The sequence below is a fragment of the Calliphora vicina genome, chromosome 2 (assembly GCF_958450345.1).
Source record: "Calliphora vicina chromosome 2, idCalVici1.1, whole genome shotgun sequence".
Taxonomy (NCBI): Eukaryota; Metazoa; Arthropoda; class Insecta; order Diptera; family Calliphoridae; genus Calliphora; species Calliphora vicina.
This window is the reverse complement of record NC_088781.1, coordinates 140,223,730-140,247,636: the sequence shown is the minus strand read 5'-3', so window position 1 is coordinate 140,247,636 and position 23,907 is coordinate 140,223,730. Positions and strand designations below refer to the sequence as shown.

The 23,907-nt window shown below is 27.3% G+C and overlaps 1 protein-coding gene across 1 annotated transcript in view; it reads left to right on the top strand.

Moving 5' to 3' along the window:
* The window catches only part of LOC135952362 (uncharacterized), a 50,577-nt gene extending 29,934 nt beyond the window's left edge, over positions 1 to 20,643 (top strand). The window contains exons 2-6 of the mRNA XM_065502258.1: positions 17,887 to 17,994; positions 18,264 to 18,462; positions 18,575 to 18,753; positions 18,819 to 18,981; positions 19,515 to 20,643. Coding sequence (XP_065358330.1) covers positions 17,887 to 17,994; positions 18,264 to 18,462; positions 18,575 to 18,753; positions 18,819 to 18,981; positions 19,515 to 20,617 — 1,752 coding nt within the window. The 3' untranslated portion in view covers positions 20,618 to 20,643. The remainder of the gene's footprint in view (positions 1 to 17,886; positions 17,995 to 18,263; positions 18,463 to 18,574; positions 18,754 to 18,818; positions 18,982 to 19,514) is intronic.
* The last annotated feature ends 3,264 nt before the right edge of the window (positions 20,644 to 23,907 follow it).

Sequence of the window (23,907 nt, the reverse complement as noted above, 5' to 3'; positions counted from 1 at the left end):
CTTCAAACAATAATTAATTAACAAACAAACAAACGGTGTTAGTGCAACATGACTCAAGTTGTTGTTCAAACAAAATATGGTTTATTCAAAATTTATAATTTGTTGTTTAGGGATAAAAAAGTTTCAACTTAATGGGATATTTCTAACAGACTCCATATACCCAGAGAACAAAATCACCCCTATCGTGAATCAATATTACACATGAAATATTTTCCCTTTTCCTTTTTTCGTTCATCAACTTTGTTCACGTGAAAAATTTCCCCTCGTTGGGAAATTTTTAGATGGAATTTTGTAAACAATAAACAGCTGTTACGAACAAAATTAACTATTGTGAATGAAAAGTTCATGGGAATATCACGATAGCAATTTTCCCTTCGAGGGAAATGTATATTTCATGGGAACAAAATTTCACATGTTATTGCCGATAGGGGTGAATACAATTGTAAATGATCATCATGATCATTGTTTGATTCATCATGAAGATATACATTACGACTGCAATCATGCATATTATTGCTACAATCTTGAGAATCGCAATTTTAACATATTATGGTTGCCGCAATTGTTAAATTTTGAAGTTATTGTAATGATCATGTACAACTAGATTTTTTTCTTCTATTCTATTGAGAGACATCAAGAAACTAATGCTTTGTTATTTGTCTAAAAACTAATCACTTAAAGTTACTGCTGACATTTTGTTTTAGCTCTTATACATGTCAAAGTATCTGGAGACCTTTGGTTTCTCGACCCTTTTCATAACTGTAGATGACAATGCCTCGTATCTCGTTTCACATGTTATAGGAAAGAGTGCCTAAAATTCCAAAAACAGTCCTAATGGACAAACAAATTCAGTATTTAGACCATAAAATAAACATATTGTTACGTTTTTACCTTTTAAAAACAGTGGTTTATTTATTTTTAAATAAACCTAATACTTTTGATTGCAAATAAAAGCGATCGGTAGTTTAAAAATTGTAACAACTTTATATTTATTTAAATTTACACAATAATTTCAACAGTCACTCTATTTTAATATACACAATTATATTTAACACTTTATAATGTACAAGAATATACTGGTAATGCAGTTGATGTTGAACGTAGCATGCAGTATTGATGGATCACAATAGAATAGCCTAATATTCTGAAATCCGGATCGCGATCCAAATATCTCAATATATATTGAACGTGTAGCAGTGCCCTAACAGCGCCTGTAATACACGGACTGACTGCAATTTTCTGTTACAATTTATATCCATGGTAGGCGTTGATATTGTTGAGGTTACGATGATTTTCGTCAAACAACCCGAATGTGAACAAAAGAGCGTAATAGAGCGTAAAAATACACACAATTCATTCAGTTTCTTGATGTTGTTGTGGATATTTTATTTTTTACCCAAAAGAGCACACAAATTAAATGCCTCTTTTTGCGTACCACTGATTTATATACACAATAGAGATGAGCGATCCCGTGATTTTTGAAGAACGTCGTTCTCAGTAAACGTGATTTATCACGTTTTGTCTATGTTAAGCAAAATAACAATTATTTTAATAAGGATAACAATATAATAATTATGTTAAGAAGAATACAAAATTTTAAGAGAACTAACTGATATGTTACTTAACATTTTATTTTATACACTGTGTTGGAGATATGTATATCTATGACGTGGATTTTCATGCATTTATGTATAAATAAAATTATGCGCCTAAAAATAGGCAGTAACTGTTGTTAACAGTGAATGTTGTAAAATATAAAGAACGACATTTAACAGTTTGTTGAAATACGTAAAAGAACGACATTAAAAGTACCAGTTACTTTCTCCATTTGTTACCAGTGATTTTTCAAAAACGTTACCAGTGAATGTTGAAAAATATAAAGGAAGGAATAACATTTAACAGTATGTTGAAAAATATGAAAGAACGATTTAAATGTATCTGCTACTTGCTATATTCAGTAACTGTTGTTACCAGTGATTTTTCAATCACAGTGATTAAATCACAGTTATATATCGCTCATCTCTAATACACAGTGCCATTTTCTAGTAGTTTCATGAATTATCTATCTAACGGACAAAACTAGAATGTTTTATTTCTAAAGTTTTTAACAGCTATGTTAATATTATCAGCTTTAACAGTAAATCGAGCACTAGAAATGTTTATAAACATGTTGAATGTTGCTAGCAGCCGTTACAGACCGTTAAATTCAAATAGTTACTGCAACTTCATAACAATAGTTCTGTTCATTAACATAATACTGCTACCAATTAATATATATTTTTTTCCACTAAGTGAATTCGCACTCAATTTCCTTGACTCTTATTACATGGTTTTGTCTACTATTAAATATAAAATTAAAAACAGTCCATAACGTATTTAAAATTTTGTTTGAACAAACAACTTTGTCAATTTGTAACTAATTTGCATGCTGGATAAAATACATAAAAATATATATATTAACTATACATACGCGTACATATGTATATAGACTATATACATATCGTCATCTAAAATGCAAAAGGGACAATCAACACTTTTTTTAAATTTTACAATATTGTCTCTATTGTAAAAAACATAATAAAATTTAAAGTGCTGTGATTACAAATATGATTTTCATTCTTCAAAAAAGTCGTTATTTTTAAAAATAGAAAGCTAACAATTTGTGAAGACTCAATTTTGTTTTTTTTTCTTTATTACGCCCTTTTGCATTTCAGGTGACGATATATAATTTATTGTTTATGTACTTTGTGTACAACTAACAGATAAACTTATTGGTGTACATACGACTTAAAACTGATTAAATATAAACTGATAGAAATAATCTGATTTCCAGTATAGGGCCTCTAGCTAACCTCACATTTTCAAATTAGTATGTTTCACAATAATTTTTACCTTTAATCAAAAATAGTACTTCTTAAATTGATTCGTAAGAGAACATTTAATACATAGTTTTATTCATACAAATAAAAGTAATTAAATTTGTAACAAATTACGCAGTAATTCTCCTGATTGTACTATATGAAAGGTTTAAAAGAATTTATTCTTAATTCTATTTTCAAAAAACATTCATTACAATTGAATTCATATGCTTAGTTCTTCAGTACTTCCAACATATTAAATTCATTCCTATGAGAATTGATTCCTTATTGGATCATTCAAGTTTTCTTTAATTCAAATCCTTAACTTAATAAAATTTGTTTGAATGCTACAATATTTCTTCAATTCAAGTCTATTACAAATGACTTTAAAACAATTTATTTCAATGAATTTTGCTAAAGAATAAAAACAAAACAATAACAAATTGAATGAAGAAAAAATATTTTCATTCAATTTGTATTAGGCGCAATTTACATTAAGACTTTTCAGACGTCTGTTTTTTCGAATTCCCTTTTGAGAATCTTCCAAAAAATCATGAACATTTACACGGTGATTTTTTACATGAAATTATGTTTGTCTTGTTTTTGACATTTAATTGTTGATTCTCTTTAGTTGTTTATTCGTAATATTTTTTTTAAACGAAAACATCTTATTTGATTGTGGAAAATAAATTGGACAATTTTTTAAATTGTTTAAATTGAAGAAATGTTTGATTTAAATTTAAACAACAAACGAAAAATTATAAAACAAAATAAGAAGAATACGAATGAGTGTAAAGAGGAATGTCAAAAAGAAACATGAAAAACCGTAATCATGTTTGTCTTCTTTAATTCCATTATGACCTAATTCAACAATGAATGAATAAATCTTATTCAACTAAAATCCTTTTAAAGGAAGCTAAAGACTTTGTTTTTTAGAAATGGTTTTATGTAATGAAATGCTGGTATTTTTTAATTAAGAATTAAGATTTTGGAGAATTAAGTTTAAATTGAATTAATTAATTTGAAGCTCTGCTTAATATGTATAAATATATAGGAACATTGATTTCAATAACTTTAACACGCACCTAATAAAATAATCAGCTACATAATTTGATGGGTTTTTCTAGGTTTATTGAATTGTAGAAGGTGTTCCTTTTGTCAATATATATAATTACACGATGCGACAGCAAAACAAAACCCTTCAAATGACTTATGGAGTTCTTTTCTGTCTGTTTTTAATGATATTGTGTCTCACACCATATGAGGCCATTTTGTTTATTAACAAACCCGTTATGTCAAAAATTAGCGATAAAGGAGTCGTCAAAAATTATAAAGATTAACGTTTTCAAAGTTAATTTTTATAATTTTGGTAGCGCTTTTCAACCTTCAATCTATTCATGATAATTTGCTGATCAATCAATGTCAAAATTTTGTAACTCAAGACATACAATTTTTGTGTTAAAACATTTATTTTGATACAATCCCACTCTCATCCCACTAAGAGACCAAAAAACTCTTAAAAGAATGGACCTAAGCTTTCATTTGAGCAAAACAATTAAAAAGAGGTCCCATTTTGGAAAATAGTTCGATTTTGCCAAAAAAAAATCAAAAATTTTATATCTTGAGTTACAAAACATTTATTTTGCTATATATCCCACTCGCATCCCACTAAGCGACTAAATAGGTCTTAAAGGAATAGACCCAAGCTTTCTTTTGAGCAAAAAAAAAATTAAAAAAGGGCCCATTTTAAAAAAAAATGCATATTTTGAGTTACAAAACATTTATTTTGATAGATATCCCACTCGCATCCCACTAAGCGACTAAATAGGTCTTCAAGGAAAATATATGAGCTTTCTGTTGAGCCCAAAAAAATTAAAAAGACAAAGTTTTTGATTTTGCAAAAAAAAAAGTCAAAAATTCCATGTTTTGAGTTACAAAACATTTTTTTTGATAGATATCGAACTCGCATCCCAGTAAGCGACCAAATAAGTCCTCCAGGAAAATATCTAAGCTTTATTTTAAGAACAAAAAAAAAATAAAAGGGCCCATTTTGAAAAAAAAAAAAATCAAAAAGTTTTTGATTTCGGAAAAAAAATATTAAAAACAAATTTCCGAAAGATTGAAGAAATAGATATCTAAACATGTTTGGCCAAAATGTCAAATTTTGACCTCCTCTAACTCCGAGAGTTCTTGATCTTGTGTCTGAATTACTATCCAATAGGTCTAACATTGGTGCATCGATCGGAAGACATCGATTTTAAAAGTTGGTTCACTTGACGTGAAATCCCCCATATATTTAATTTAATTTATAAATTATGTTGATTTTTATTTGTGTGTGATAACCATGTTTAACAAAATAACTAGGTCGTGGTGTAGTGAGTAAGGCGCCAGATTAACAACCAAAAATTATTGATATTAGTAGGTTCAAGTCGTGTCTCAGCCAAACAAATATATCGTTTTTAAAAACTTTATTGTAGAACAAGTTAAAAGGCATTTTGCTTCTTTAGAAAAAGTAAAACGAACATTTTTTCGGAATGATTCCACATTCAATTTTCTAAGTGGAATTAATATTAGTTTGTACATGGCAGAATCAACCAGGTACAATTATTAGAAAGTATGTTCTCAATTATAATTTCCCTAAAATGTCAAACAAAAGAAAATGAAAAATATAAAAAGGGAACGTCTAAGAAAAAAATAAATTATACTATGTTCACATTTGCAAATCGAGATAATTATCCATACATTTAAATGATTTGTTAATCACTTCAAATTGACATGATTACATCTTAATCATTTCATTAATCACGAAGAATCACCTGAACATACCTCAAACTGATGATGATAATGTAGCATCGGTCACAATGAACATACCTTTCAGATGTACTGCCGTTAAATAAAATTTTCATAAACAACCATAAATAATCCATCAATTCTCACAATTCCATCATTAATAAGTATAAATAATCAGCTGATAACTTTATTAAAGTATTTCTTTCCATTTTTAATGCTTTAAAAAAATATAAATTTGTTTGTTGTTTTTTTATTTGTCAACTTAATCACTTTACTGTCAACTTAATCATCTCAAATGTAATGTGAACGGCTTTGATTAACTTAATCAACATTTTGCTTAATCGCGTTTAAAACCTTAAGTGTGAACATAGCATTAAATTCCAGTTTTGTTGAATAAATTAATTTTGAAAAGTTTATGTGTGAAAAAAAAATAAGAAAATTATATTTTGTAAAATAAAAATGTGAAAAAATAAAATGTAACGCTAAAAATATCTAAAAACGAGCACAAATCAAATGAAATTATAAAGTGGTAACATCCCTTTTTAGGGGTAAATATTGACAACTCTCCCTAATAATTGTACCTGGTTGATTCTGCCATGAGTTTATAATTATTTGTTTTCCTCATATTTTTAAATAATGTCTTTACCAAAAACTTGACTATTGTTTCAATAAACAAAACATTGATAAATTAAATTTGGAAATTCGAAATTATAAACTACATATTTTGGGAATTGACAAAATCAAACGGAAGAAATTAAAATAAATCGATTTAAATTTGTAATGAGAAACATGATTTCAGAATGCTTAAAATTAATTTTGAGACTTATTTCCACAAGTATTAGTATTAGTTCCACATGAAAAAGCTATAAATATTTTCATGGGCTTTCAATTTGAAAATATTTGGTCAATTCACAAGGTCTCCTATCAGTCATATTGTCATAATGTCTTAATATTTCAAGACTCGGCTGCTCGATTTAACCGACTCTTTGGCGTTCGGCGCAGGTTTCTGCTGGTTGGTTACGATAACACAATAAACATAGCATACAGAGTAGTGTTATTTTAGGATATTTTTTGCTTGAAAGACAATAATAACATTTTCAAATATTAGGACATTATGACAATATGACATGATAGAAGAAGACCTTGTGAATTGACCAATTGTGTTTTATATTTATTTAAATACTAATGCTACGACAGAAGTATTACTTCAAAACGTGTAAATTTTGTACCTTAGGGAAATTATTTTCTTAAACAGTTTAAGAAAATTATTGAAAATAAATTTAGTTTTTATATGTACATTGCTTACTAATTATAACAAAACTTTATATTTTTTATTTAAACCAAAAAAAAATATAACTAAAAGTTATACAATTGAAGCAGCCATAATTGTTGAACGACATTGTAAAGGAAATTTAATTACAATTTTGTTTTGTCCTTTTTCCACATATCATTATTATTATTATTACTATGATGCATGAATTATTAAAATAATGTCTTTATTGTATAATAAATACCATTTTCATACTCCTGTGCAAATTTTTATTTACTTGAGAAATGTGAGTTTTTTGGAATTCATTATTGGTTGCTGCAACAAGTTCTTAAACTGTATTTTTTTTTTACTAGCATGTTTGATGGAAATATTTTGAAATTATATTAATATTTATTGCGTATATACTACCATGTATGTTTATAAAGTTTGTCAATATCTGAACCATAGAGAATAGACATAGAGCGGAAACTCTCCTAACAAAGACCTAACTCAGTTGTCAGAAACCTAAGTGGTGAGAATATATTAGTAGAACAAACTATGTGAAAACAATAACAACAGTTGTATGTGTGATTATTTTGAGTAATTTTTTTGTTTGAGTTTTTTTCTAGTTTCCACTCTATGTTTCTCCTTGATCTGAACACTCATCATTAATCATTAAAAACTAAAGACAACTCAAACCTGTTTTGAGCAAAAGGAAAAAGTGACACGTTAAAAAAAAGTTGAAAAGTTTTTTTCAATAAATTTTTTGGATCAAAAACCAAAACTTTACATAAAATGATAAATAAATAAAATGTATTGATTTAAATTCTTTTATAAATTAAAAAAAAATACTGGGAATAATATTCGCTCAAATCTGAAACCTCACCAAAACAGGTTCGAATGTTTAAACCTATTATTTTTTTTTGTATTTAATAAATATAACAAATTAGAAAATGTGCTAAAGAACAACGTTTAAACACTCTATTTGACAATTATTAAAGACAATTTCACTTCCATATAAAATGTGCCAAACGGTTGTTAGTTTATGATGTGTAAGTTTTGAAACATTTTTCTTTTTTTTCAATTTAAAAGCATCATTGTATTTCTTGTTTTAATTACAAGAGGTTTCTAGACATGTTTTTCACGAATTCTCAAGATCAAGTTGAATATGAATCAAAAAATACTTACACATATGTGTAAAAACGAGTGCTCCGTACAGTAATGCACAAAATTAAATTGAAAATTTAACAAAATCTTTCTTAAATGTTACCCAAATCTTTAAAGTGGTCTAAATAAAAAAAAAAATAATCAGAAATTTTGTGAAAAAAAAATAATGTGATTGGAATAGATTTTGTACAATAAGAGACAGATGACAGCCAATTGTCAATTAAAGACAATTTTGAATTCAATTCTCTTTATACTAGGTCCTACATATAAATTTCGAACTCACTTCCAGCATTTAGTATCTAATTGAAAATGATTTGAAATCAATCTTTTTCTCAAACGTTTGAGAAAGATTTGATAAACTTTTCTTAACAAAAAGGGAAGCTTATTGTAAATTTGAGAAATAACATTCCAATAAGCATTTTTACTGGAATTCAAGTTAAAAGCAAGTGTAATTCAAGCCTTGAATTATAGTCAAGCAATTGAATTATAACTTTATATGAATAGCATTCTCCTGTAAAAAGGAAACATAAATTCAAGTCATATGTTTTTTGTTTGAAAAATATTTAATTTTCATGTTTAAAAAATGTTCAAGTGCTTGAATTTTTGCGGCTTTGCTGCTTATTTGGTCTATTCTCAAACCTTATTCTAAGATGTATATCAAATGTCAATTGCAATTAGCTTAAACAATTCAAGCACTTTAAAATTTTCTTGGAATTTGACTTGAATTCAAATATATTTATATGTTAAACTTGAAAATTAAATATTTTTCAAACATTTGGCTTGAATTTATTTTTCCTTTTTACTAAAGAATGTTATTGATATTGAAAATTTTCTTGGAATTTGACTTGAATTCAAATATAATTATGTGTTAAACTTGAAAATTAAATATTTTTCAAACAAAAACACATGTGGCTTGAATATATTTTTCCTTTTTACTGGATAATGTTATTGACAACTATAATTCAAATGCTTGGCACTGCCCTCAAGGCTTGAATTACACTTGAATTCCAGTAAAAAGGGTTGCTGGGAAATGTTGAATTAATAGAATAACTAATTAATCTGAAATTGCATTAATCCGCATGTTTGATTAATAGTTTAATCGCACATCCTTACATTATCAATTTTTTTTTTCTGGAAAATCTTCAACAAAACCAAAATCCCCCAACATTTCTTTGACACTGTAGTTGTATAATAAATCAAGTTCGGCCTTTTTCAGTTGCAACAAAAGCTCAAAATAACAAACAAAAATAAATCCTAAAAGTGCATCATCATTCAGACTACGAACGGATGCTGCATGCATAGACATGATGATATATTTACATATACATGCATAAATACATATGAATGTATGTAAATTTACATACATAAATAAATAAATCTTGATACGAACGTCAAACAACAATCTTGATTCATATATGATGAGCACATCTGCTATGATGCAGTCTTTTGTTGCAGAGATTTGATTTTTCTTATATCTTTTATTTTATTGTGTGCTTTTTTTATTAGTAAAAAATGCTCTTGTCGCAAGTCCTTAAGAACTGACAATAACTGTGTGTAGTGTTTTCTGTATGCAAATACTTACAATCAATATTGTTGTTTGTTGAAATCAAAACAAAGGTCAAATCGTCAGACTTACTACAATCAAAAAATCATCAACTGTGCAACCAACCAAGCGACCGACCGACCAACCAATCCCATCTATGATTTATTTTATCATTGGCGATTGTTCATTACAAGTACAAGAGCAAGAAAACAAATCAATACTATCCTCTTTGTCTTGAAAGCCTTGGAATTTTGTTCTTATACAAAAGAAAAAAAAATCGAAATCACTATCCAGTAAAGGCCATTTATTGTATGTGGTATGTGGACGACACAAAAATGATCTTAGTAATTAAAATATTTAAAAAAATACATTTTTAATACTTTACTGGCTTTAAAACAGCTATATTTAAGCTATCTTTACTCTATGTAATTTCTTATCTAAATTGAAGGATAAAAATCCATTTAAAGTCATTTCAAAACAGTCTTTATTAGATTTTACTCCAGACAGGTTTATTCATTAACAAATTAATGAGAATATAACTAAGCTCTAAACAGATTCTTTTGAAATTTTCATAACATTTAGATTCTAATGTAGAAAGTGCTAAGAATTTTGATTTCAGAAATGATAAAGGACCAATTAAACTAGTAAAAAGTTTACCGTTTGTTCTAAAAGTATAAAACTATCAGGCCTGTCACAGAATTCCATTCCGATCGCTTCTTCAGAAAAAGCAAAACAAAAATATCTTTCGGAATGAAACCACTTTCAGTTTTCAAAGTGGAATTGATATTTCTTTGTAATTATTTGTTTTTCTAAAATTGTTAATCAATTTCTTTAGCAAAAACTTAACCCCTGTCTATTAAAATCAGAAATACAGAATTATTAAATATTTTTGGAATTAATAAATTACACGCAATCTGAAGAACCTAAAACGAAATCGATCGGAATAAAAACTATGGAATTGAAAACATTCCGAACAAAATGTGTGACATGCCAGTATATTTCATAAATTCAAACTTAATATTATCTCCAATGAATATACCGCGCAAAAATGTATAACAAGGTAAAAGTCTTTCCTTTAAAGTGTGAGCTCACGAGACAAAACACTATAGAATAGTTTATAAAGACCAGCAACATGAGCCGGGTCCAGATATGGATAAATGAAGACAATTCTTCATTTTAACTCGATCCTCTTTTTGACGACACAGTCATGAATTCTGACTAGATTTTTCAATATTTATCAATTTATAAACAAAAACATAACAAGGTTTTTGAAAAATGGATTATTTAGTGAAATTTTAGTAAAAAATAAAATTTTTAGTGAAAATTCAGATTTTCGTGCAAAATTTAATTTTTAGTGAAAATCGAATTTTTTTGAAAACTCTGATTTTTGGTGAAATATAGAATTTTTAGTGAAAATTACAATTTTAAGTGAAATTTCGAAATTTGTTCCAATTTTTAAATATTTATCAATTTAAAACCAAAAGCATAAGGTTTTTGAAAAATCGATTTTTTAGAAAAAAAAAAATGGATTTTTAGTAGAAAAAATTTAAAAAAATAAAATATTAGTGAAAATTTAATTTTTTGATTTTTTGTGAAAATTAAAATTTTTGTAAAAATTACAATTTTAAGTGAAATTTCGAAATTTTTCCCAATTTTTAAATATTTATCAATTTAAAACCAAAAGCATAAGGTTTTTGAAAAATCGATTTTTTAGAAAAAAAAAATGGATTTTTAGTAAAAAATAAAAATGTTAAAATCATTTTTTTTAGTTAAAATTCAGATTTTTAACAAAATTAAAATTTTTCAGAAAATTTATTTTTTAGGCAGTTTGAATTTATAATTTTTAAATATTTATCAATTTAAAAAAAAAATGCAATTTTAGTAAAATTTAATTTTTTGCGAAACGTGGAATTTTTAGTGAGAAAATTTTTTTTTTTGCTTTCTTTAGAAAAATAGTTTAAAAAAATATCCGTCAAGTCCAAGTCCATATTCTAATATCCTTTTTAGGTGAAAAATCGGCTTTTGTGAAAAATAAATTAAATATCAAAAGGGGCATATTGATTTTGTCATTCCTTTATAAACAATTCAAAGACGATCTAACTATAAACGTCCGTCTGTCCTTCTGTCTATTTACGGCACGGTAGGAAGAAATTTTCCCCAAATATTCTCTGTTGATCAGAAAAGTTTAGTATTGAAAACGAAAACAAAAATTTCAAAACAACATCCATCCTGACGTTGGACACTTCTGTGTTTAAAAATGAACAAAAAAGGTTGAATCGGTAAAATGTTTTGGATCAACATTTATGAAAAGCTGAAAATATGTTTTCCACAAATAAAATCAAAAATAGGACTGCGAAAACTATAAATTTGGGGCTGTTATTAAGAAAATGTTGTTGTATTTTTATTCTTCTTCTCAATAACTGGCATTCGCATTACATTGATAACACGGAAACCAATACAACTGTTTAAAAACTAATAAAATAAAAGCCTATTTATCGTTAATTTTTTAATGAAAATTTCCAACAACAAGCTTACAACATTATATTTTAATACAATACATATCCTTTAAATCGATACAAGGATATATTTTTTGGAAAAAATAAGTTATTTTTTTGTGAAAATAATTTTTTTTTGTTGAATTTTTGAATAGTTTTTTAGAATTTCCGTACTCCGAAAAAAGTTTTGCTTATTTTTCACATATTTATGCAACGAATCACATATTTTTCTAAAAAGTGTTTCTGGTCGAATATGAATTTTGTAAAATATAATTGAGTTCAGATTTTCAACATTTAAATTCTCGAGAGTATAATTGATTTAAACTTTAAAATTTTAATATCAATAGACGACTGTGGTCGCAAATGAATATTGTAGAAATAATACTCGGGGTTCTCATAGAATCCAATCGTTGTCGGAATCGGTTTTGAAAACGACAGAAAAAGTGCATTGGTCTCATGATAATGGAAGTTATCGGTTTTATATTCGATCTAGAATTAAATTCTTTATTGATTAAACAAAAAATTAGATTGGATTTCATAAGTCAAATGTATCTTTTTTGCCGTTTTCGAAACCGATTCCGACAATGATTTGATTCTATGACAACCCCGACTGACAATCTTTTAAACCCTTAACTATTCATATATTATGAAGCTGATGTCAGATTTGTTTGTTTTAAGATGCAGTTATAGAATACAAAAATCGAGGTAGTCGTGGTTTTTTTCTTATATCTCAGCCATTTGTGGCCGATTTTCCGGAATTTGAATAGCAACCGAACCGAATATGGATACATTAATGTATGAATCATGTATGTAAATTATTTTGGAGTTAAGGAAAGTTAAGAAGTTAAGAAAAAGGAAACTGATATCTATAACTATCCAAAATATACAAATGACAAATTCAATAACTAGAGTTTTCTCAGTGTTCTTTAGTATAATTCATGAATAACTATCTAGTTGTTTGAAAATTTTATGTACTATGTTCTTTCAATGTGACCCATATCGAATACTTAGTATTCCGATTTCATAACAATCATACGCCCGGGTTTACATCACATTACATCTAATGGCGTTTTCTTTGACACAAAATGTTGCCATCATATTTTGTACATACCATTTATTAAATGTTACTTATTTCCTCATGTGTTGTTACATCTTTAACGATTAAAAAAGAACAAAAATGCCATTTAATAAGCAAATTTAATTTTTTCTTCTAAAACAATTCTTTTTGATTCCATTTAAACACTTTCAAACAAAAAAAGAAAACTTTTCCATTAACACCAACGAACTTCAAAAAACAATAACAAGAACAGCTGCCTATCTAACTCTTTGATAAAATTGAGGGTGAAAAATGTAGCATATTTTAGGGCAACATTATTTAAAAACAACAAAACTACATTTTTAATGAAAAACACAAAGCAGGGGTTAAAAAGGCAGTATAAAGTCATCATTTATGTTAGAAAAGAAAACATTAATAGTAAATAAACAACTTTATTCTATTTAATAACTTTTATATATTTTTTTAAGTCTAAATAACATTATATTGTTATTATTAAATTTCGAGGTTATATTTTATGCAATTAAAACAAAGGACAAATAATATTTTTTCCCTATTTCTTTGATGTGTTATAATATAAAATCGATTCTTTAATAATTTTTATTAATTTCGACCTTTGAAACGTATTCTTTATGTACTCGTATATTGATAACAAAAAGACAAAACTATCTTAAAGGATTCACAAACACTTTGGGTATAAAAGTTTATACAAAATTAATAAAAACCTATTTTCAATTATAACAAAGAAAAGCAACTTGTTTGGAAAAATTAAATAAAAAAAATATATCCTATATATGTATTTTTCTGTTGTTATTATTATTTTATTATATTTTTTCTACAAATAGGTTTAAAAATCATGTAAATATATACAACAAACCTACCCTACCTAACTGCATACTTATTTACTTACATTTTTAAACACATACAAACATTCATTTACATATTACATATTATGTACATAATAAATAATAAATAAAAATATACAATATTTATAGTTGTATGTATGTATATGCTTTTGGCATGATGAACATTTTTTAAAAAAGCATGATTTTATTTTATATTTTTCGGCATTATGGTGAACTTTGCATTTGTAATTACAAAATATATTTATTCCAAAATCAAAAAAAAAACTAAGAATTGAAACACTAAAACACTTGCTTATAAAATTATAAGTGTCTATGTAAATAAATATTTAATAATATATAACTACTATATACTCGTACTTTACTTACTTAATTATATATATAGAAATACATATATACTTCTAATATTTTTTATTTGATTTAAATTTTATGTTGAATTGTTATTAATAAATAAATTGGCATAAATTAAAATAGATTTTTTGGTTTTTAATTATACACATACATATTATAAACCTAAAACAGTGTATTTCCTAGCTCTAAAGTTATGATGAAACATATTAGTCGTAATATTTGTTAAAGATTTTGAAATGATCGATTTAAGTAATTATTAGCAAAAAAAACTGCTAAGCTTGTTAGCGCTAAAACACAGTTTCAGCTCGACTACCGTTACAATCAAAATAACATTAACGGGCTAGTTAAAATTAACGTTACCGCTAAAATACCATTTTCGTAATAATCAAAAATACCGTTACTGTTACATATTCTAAAAACATTTATTTTATGTGCCCATATCGAATACTTAATATTCCGATTTTATATCAATCATACGCCGGGGTTTACATCACATCATATGAGGAGCCGCAGAACAAAAGGTACTTTTTCGAATTTTTTTACAAATTGAAGTTTTGGTATTTTTATAATATTTGGGTTGAAATCTTCTAGAAAAAATCAATTTCCCAAAATTTTTAAATTTTCAAAAAAGTACCTTTTGTTCTGCGGCTCCTCATATCTAATGGTGGTTTCTTTACCTCTAAAATACTGTTACGATTACACATTCTAAAAACAATGTTAAATTGTGAAAATATATTGTTTTGTTTTCATAACCCCCTGTCTATACTTGACAAATAATTATCATAACAATTAATGACGTTTGTTGTCAAGACAAAGTTGTCTGAGCAAAAGCATTAACAATTTTGTAATACTAATAAATGGAGACTATTCCTCATAATTTTTTATCTTGACAACCTTTTTGACGTTTATCATGATAAAAATGTATCAGGTATAGACAGGGTATAATAGAGTTTATTGTAATCTACAATGAAATGCTATTAATATAATATCACCTATGTCAACTTTTTTCTTAATTTTTTGTAAATTTTATTAATAATTTAGTTCTGTAACCGATGACATTAATATAACGTTACTGCTAAAATACCTTTATCGATATAATCCAAATAAGCGTACATTTTCATCATTTCGAATTGTTAGTGAATCACAAAATCTAACCAAATTAATTTAGTATGACTTTAAAAGGTTCAAGTTTTATTTGAAATAAAAATTATCTTCTTTTGCGAAGCACATCTCTGTTTGGCATTAGCATTTCCTTAGTTCTTCAAGGCCTTGTTCTTGCAGTCTAATATTGGTGTCCTTAAACTAATTGAGCTGACTATTTCCATTCCCAAAAAAATCTGTTCAATCTCAGCGGCACTTTTTTCAAATTAAAGAAGTAAAGCAAAACTTCCCGCAAAAAACTTTGTTAATTTTCCTTCAAAATGACATATAAGTTATTAAAAATAAAAAACCCAATAAATTAAGCCAAAAATCTCTTTTCTATAATGTGTAATTCTACAATATAATTTGTTTCGAAAAGGGAACAGAATAATAAAAAAAACTGTCTTATTGTCATTATTTTCTCTGAATATCCTTAGAAGTTTTAATGTTAAACATCTTATTAATTCTTTTAAGTACTTCAAATTTCAATTTGTTTTCAGAAATACAAATAAATATTGAAAAAATACAAATTGAAATCGCAAAATCTAAATTAATTAATGTTGAGAAATAACAAATTAAAATTCAGAATAGCAATTATTATTGAGAAACCTTTTTTTTTAATTTCAATTTTTATTTTCTCAACATTAATTAGATTTACTAAATTTTCAATTTCAACTGAAAAATTTCAATCTTACAGTTTTTCAGTATAAATGACAAAAATTCAATTATTTAAATCGTAATTCTTTTCGAAAAAATCTAATATTCGATTAGCAACAAACCACAACGTATCTGTTGGCAACTATCATTTTATGTTGCCAACCATAAATTTGTGGTTGCCATTTTGGCAACACAACTGCAAATCGGTTGCCATCAATAATCGACATATTCAGCCCAATTATGAATAAAAATTCCCCGGGATTTTTTCTCATTTTTCCTATTCAAATTCAATGGGAAAAAACTCTCGGGGAACAAACTCCCGCGGAATTTTTTATTCATAATTGGGCTGATTATTAAAAGATTTAAGAGGTCCGTCTAAGTTAAATCTAGAAAAAATGCGTAATTCGTTCCGATAAGGAACTTTTTCAAATCAGAATGTCATTATTTTGTCTATAACTATGAATATCCTAACAAGTTGTAATATTAAGCAGCTTAATAATGTATTAAGTGGACATATTAGAAAAGTAAATTATATATTTGCGCTTCGGGAATCCTGCAAACCTGGCCCTCTTTTGTGTTTCACAATAACAAAATTTTCGAAAATCCGGGGCATTTTTTAAAAATAATATGAAAGGAGATTCATGTTACATTATGCTAACATCTCTAATAAATATTACATTACTGGAATTTAAAAACTCTCTTTGAAAATAAGTTGAAATGCTGAAGTTGACATCTCATATCTAAATAATTTTGCTGAAGTTGACATCTCATATCTAAATAATTTTGCTGAAAACATTTTCAATGAGATATGAAACACACTGTATTATTTTAAATTTAATATAATAAATTTTTTAAAGGTTAGATATGTATGTGTATTTTAGTATTTTAGAAATGTTTTAATTGCATTTAATTTTCAAATTAATTTTTATTTCAATTTAATGTTTATTACATAAAAAAAAACCAAAAAATTAACCTTTAATAAGTATGTACAGTGAGTGTCACTCAAAATCGTACAACATATTTTTTTTTAAATATTATAAAATTATACAGGCAATAATAGGTGATTATATAAAAAATTAAAAGTCATTTTATTAATTGGAACAAAAAATATGTATTTCAACAAAAAAGTTAACAAAACCTCAATACGTTAAAAAAATATTCATGAAAATTAAAGAACATCACAAAATTCATATTTCACTTAAATTCGTACAATTATATTAAATTATAATTAAAACTTTAAAAATTAAAAAAAATGTTAATATTAAATAATCCTAATACTTTGTAGGGTATCATTTGTTATTTTTTAGTGCCTTTACGATTTTAAATGAAGCGTTGATATTCTGGGCACTGACAGTCTTACCCAATTTTTTTATTTGTGGATAAGGGCAATTAAAATTATACACAATTTTCTGATAGGCAATAGCACACACAATATAAAAATAGCATTTTAAAATATTTCCAAAACATGAACTTTCTAAAACTAATGAATAAAATTTGACTACGATGGTGTACGATTTTAAGTGACATTCACTGTATTTACGTGTACATAGAATATATGTATATTTTCTTAATTAATGTTTCTTTAATTTTCGTTTGTGTAATTTATTGGATGTTTAATATACAAAAAATACAATCATATTAATAAACAATATATAATAACAAATAAAATGTGAATGAATAGTAATGAATTTTTGTCTTTTGTCATTCGTGTGGTATTAGTGTGCCCAGGGAAGAGCTGCTTGGTTGGAGCGAGGACGTCGTTGCAGTGTCCAAGAAAGTCAACAACAAGCAGCAGCTTGTCACCGGCGTTGGGTAAAAAGAAATAGAGTAAGTGTTAATATGGCACAAAACTACCTATGAGAAATTGAAGCAAATTTTACCAAAACAAAAATATTCTCTATTTGATTTCAAAATGTTTGAGCTCAAACACATAGGGATAATTTTACAAAAAAAAATTAATATTGTTTTTTTGATTTCAAAGCGAAACTCCCCTTAACATTGTTCAGCCATTAAAACGGCTTTAATATTTAACCATGTTTTAATTAAAAAAGTCCTTGAAACTCAAAGAAAAATGTTTATTAAACAATATTTAACAGATACAGGATGCATCCTTGGGTGGTTCTTCGGATGATGAGGACTTTTTGGGAGTTCTGCGCGGTCCAAGCACTTTTGCAAATGCTTTTTTATATGTTGGTCTGGGAACAATAGCACTCGGTTTAGTTATAGCCTTCGTAGGTACTGGTGAGAAAGGCTTCAAAACAGTGGAATTGCGTCTAATTGGGCCGTCACTTATAGGTAACGAAACAAACAAAAAATAAACACTTTAATCTATTTCTTATGCTCAAGGCAATTATTTAACATAAATAAATAAAAAACATATTGTTGTTGTTGATTTCCTTGCGATCAGGCATAGGCTTCGTATGCTGCTTGTTAAGAATTTTATTTTGCATATGTCCATCTCATTGTATATCAACGAAGAAAAATGCCCGAAAGAAAAATGGCAACAAGATCGATGCCGATCACACGACCTCTCTGTTAAGAGGTGAAAGTAAACGAGTTTCTATAGCTCGAGGACCAGGTCAACAGGTATTCTGGATGCAACTCAATATATCAATATTGTTTTTTAATTTTATTTTTTATTTATTTTACAGCCAAGATATCCCATCACGCATAAAAGATCGAATAGCAAAATGCTTAATGAGGGCATGGAAGCGTTGAGACAAATTGCCACCACCTCATTGTTTATGCAAAATGAACAGAAACCCATGACGAATCGAATTGTTCCCATTATCAAAGAACCTGAAAATGTCAATGGTAAATAATGTTTTCTATTTTCAGAGTTGATTCAGAAAAATCGCCAGAAAATAATCTAAAAATGTTTGTTATCAAATCACTCTCTAATAGTTTTTTAAGTGTTCTTTAAACAAATATTTAAAATGTCTATGTAAATAAGGCCCATAGAGAATAGACATAGAGCAGAAACTCTCCTGTCAGATACCTAACTCAGTTGTCAGAAACCTAAGTGGTGAGAATGTATTAGTAGAAAAAACTATGTAAAAACAATTCTAACTGATACATTCTCACCACTTAGGTGTTTGACAATTGAGTTAGGTCTTTCACAGGAGAGTTTCAGTTCTATGTACATTTCTCTATGACACATTGTTAAAGTTGTGTTCACATATTTTTTTTTACTAATATATCCTCACCTCTTAGTTTTTTGACAACTGAGTTAGGAATGTATATCTCTATAAATCAAACTCTTATAATTCTATTCTGAATTTCATTCATTCTATAGACTAACAAAACATACTAATATTAATTTAATTGTTTAATTTCAAAACACCAAGCTGATGCAAACGAAGCCACCAACGACAATAAGAAAACATCAGAAAAAGTGTCCTCTATGGATATGGCCCATGAGCAAAATACAAATTCAAGCCCAAATGCAGCTATTGATAATGAATTAACAACAAAAACTGCCGTTTTTAAAGCACCTTCAAACCAGTCAGAAGAGGAGAAAGGAGACTGTTCAGTGAGTGCGAGTAGTGGTTTCAGCAACAATAAATTGTCTCGTCAACGTACATCAGTTCATCAACCAAATTCTACTGTACATTTGCTGACCCAACAAAACGAAAGTAGCCAGCAGCAAATGGAAACATCACTGATGTTCGTTAGAAATCCTAAATTAACCAACGAAATGCTTTCATCACAACCTCTGCCACCACCAGCAACAACTACACACGATGCATCATCAGCCTTTTCGTCTGTAAGTTATTCAAAAGCTGATAACAGTCTGATACCTCCTATACATGGACCGGGCAGTGTGGCGAAAAGTAGTTTGATAACTGCGAGGCCACTTCAGACCACTTCAAATGTTCTAACAGCCTCCAGCAGTAACACTAACACTGCTAGCACTTATGCAGCGGCATTGGCCGCAGCCATTTCTTCCCGCGGTAATACTGAACGAGCTGAAGGCCTGGTACGTGGTCCCCTCGGTATGCCCATGCATGTGCTGGCTGCCTCCTCCTCCACATACGCCTTACCAGCATCAGCACCCAGTGTATGTCTGGTTAAAACATCCACATCAGCTCCACTTCCAGCACCCTCAACGGCACCCTCTATACTCAGCACCACAACTGCATGCGAGACCATTGCCCATCAGCAAACTATACCAGGTCAGGTGGTACAGGATTTGACCTCCATGGGTCATACACTTGCAACTGTGCCAAATTCAAAATCATCTGCTGGTGAAGCCAACTATAGCAGCACCACATTAAAATTCCCCGCTACATCAATGTTATCTTCCACATATTCCGGTAGTTCTTCTACGCTTTCGCCGAGCAGTCTTATAGGCTCAACATCATTTACCTCGCCCACCACCCTACCACCCACAACCGGCAGTAAATATGAGCCGGAGCTCTTGCTAAGTCCAGCTAAGCTTGGCCAGTGAACGAATGGTTAACTATCTGTATTAGAAAATAATAATAATAAAAAACACTATGCTTTATACATATATATTATACTCTGTATGTTTGTATGTATCTAGGTATTTAATAGTTAGTTATACATAAATTACTTACTTCCTTAAGGATTGATCTAATATACTCTAATATACATGTAATTATGTATCTATGTGTGTATGAAGAAAGTGTTATAGTGTTATTTGCTGTAAGTAAGTGTTTATCAGTGTTTTAGAGAGATGCCAAACAAAACACCCCACTATCTGTATAGAAAGAATATTAAAGGATAAATAGCAAATGATATGATGCTCCTAATCATTGTATTAAACAATTATTTTTTTTTTAATTTCTTTAATTTGTCTTTTTATTTTAGATTAACTAACTAGATTCCCTCGGCAAATAAGTTCAAAGGTCTGGTCATAAAGTTAAAGGAAAACAAAAAACCTATTGCTAAAGTCGATATTCAGAATTTAAAAAAAAAATCTTTTATTTATTTGGTTGGGAAACAAAGAAAATTGTTGGTACTAGGCTATAATTATTAAAGAAAATTAAACCCAATTGTTATAAATCTCGGAAAGGTGCTTTTTATATATCAATTTAATTAGATACGAATTTAGATAGAATATTATTTTTAAGATCACAATCATTTACATACATTTTACATTAACATTTAGCGTTTATTTCTGGATTAAAAAGACATTCTTCTAATTAACACAATTGTTGAAAAAATATTTTAGTTTTATTAATTTTGTCATGTTCTGCAACAAACATTACATTCTCACCACTTAGGTTTTTGACAACTGAGTTAAGTCTTTGACCGCAGAGTTTCCGCTCTATGTGTATTATGCTTAGATTTTCAAAGGTTTAAAATAAATAATTCCTAATTAAATTTCCAAAATCAAATTAAATTGTATCTCTTAACTATTCCATTTAAAATGTTTCATTGTGAATTAATTCATAGGTTTAATTTCTTAGAAATTTACTTAAATTAAAATCTATTGCGAAATAAAATTGCAACAAAAATGTTGACGCTGCACAGTGTTATAGAAAAAAAATAGAGGGAAATAAATATGTAACTTCTAAACGGTAAGTCCGATTTGAATAAAAATTCACATGCATAAAGAGGAAGTATTGTCGAGACAAAATCCTCTATCCAGTGATATATAATATGTCTCCCTTATGTTTTTTAAGTTTAAAATTAATTAGGGAAAGCTTAACAACTCGCAAAGAATTTATCTATCACTGTTATTTACATTCGTAAAAATTCTGTTAGGTAGGCAACATACTTTTTGATGAATTTCTATGTTAGGTAAATTCTCTGCGAGTTGTTAAGTCTTTCCTAATTTGCCACGTAAAAAACATGAGGGAGACATATATATATCGATGGATAAAGGATTTTTTTTACTTTTCAATTTCAATTAAAAATGGAGTAGAATTCCATATAATTTTTTTAAATATTACTTTTTAGGTTTTTTGTTTTGTAACGCTACAAGACATTTATAATTGAAAACGTAAGTTCTAATAATTCTACCTTGCTAGCTACCCAATATACATACATATAACTTTATGTATTCATTGACTGAATCGAAAATATTTTCATTAATAACTTTTTGCAATTTGTGCTAAAATATAGCCCAATAACAACGATTTACGTTTTTCCTAATTGTTTGCAGAACGTGTTTTTAAGAAGCGTAGCTGGAAGCATTCATAGTTTTTTTTCATTTTAATTATTATTCACATAATCCCTTAATTTGCTATAGAATCAAAATATTTCAATTATGCATTAAGTTAACTAATTTAAATTGTAAATAGTCTTAGCTTAATCGGAGAACATAAAAATTGTGTTATATTTTAAATCAATGCTAAGTTTAATTCCCACTGATAATAAAATGTATAAAGTAAGTTAATTTTACACAACTTTGGTTACAATAACTTTAATTATTTGTAATATTAAAAAAAATAGTACCTATATATTTCAGACAATTTTAAAATTGCTTTACTTATTAAATTGTAATGAGAAAAATTACTTAAACGACCTACAATTTCTGACATCAATATTTAACACGAATTTAAATGTAATTAAGGGTCTCATTTTATAAATCGAAACTGTTTTAAAGACATTTATATGAACAACACTAAGAGACGATTGGAAACTTTAATTTGTTTGTTTAAAATCCTTTTAAATGTTTGTCGTTACGATTTATAAAATGAGCCTTTATCTCTTTGTTTAATTCATATGCTACAACTCTGCCTTACATTTTTTTTTTCAAAATTACTAATCAATTTTTATTTTTTCTTATTAAATGACCAGATCGATCATCTTCAAACTCCACATTAAGCAATGAAATTTAATAAAAATCAAATATGTATGTTTAATTTAAATATTTTAATCATAAATGTAGCAACAGAACAAACTGAAATTGGTAATAAATATGAAGCAAATAAAATAGAAAAAATGTTAACAAATAAATGAATGGTAGAAAGTACTATGTATCTATTTATCTATATTAAAATATATATTTATAATTATTTATATGCATAATACAACCAAAGAAGCAGTTGTTACTAAATAAAATAAATAAAAATAACGAAAATAACAAAAAAAAAACTGTTATGTATGTGTATAGTTTATGTAAATTTTATTATTATTATATTTAAAATTATTATTTTGTTATTTATGTATGTATGTCGATTATGTTTAAATTATAAACTGTATTGTATTATTAAATAAAGAAATAAAATTATTAAATGGTGCATAAATACTCATATGTATACTTGTGCTCATATAACTATGTGATTTCAAAAAAAAAAGTTTACGATCGAAATATATCACAGTTAAAATTGATTTTACAAACCATCAAAATATTGAACATTTTGCATGTTTCGGAAATTAAAACGACTTCGTACGGCCATGATCGGACGTTAAGAGAAGAATCATTATGCTAAGAAGATTTCTATTGAGAATAAACGAATATTTCTACAACACGCTGTATTTCTCCTGCACTTTATTTCACATACTTGTACATGATACTTTTTGTATTTATCTGTTTTGTAAGATCTTTTAATTTTAATAAATTTTTTTTTTTAATTATATGAAAACATAATTATATGAGAACAAGTGCATATTCTCTTTTTTCTGTCCTTTTATATAATAAGTTATAGTTTATAACTGCTGTTTTACCTACAAAATGGAAACCATTTGAAAGCATTCATTCATTATACCTAAGTATATAATAATTCAACATGTAGTAAATGAAACAATAAAAATAAAGAAAACATG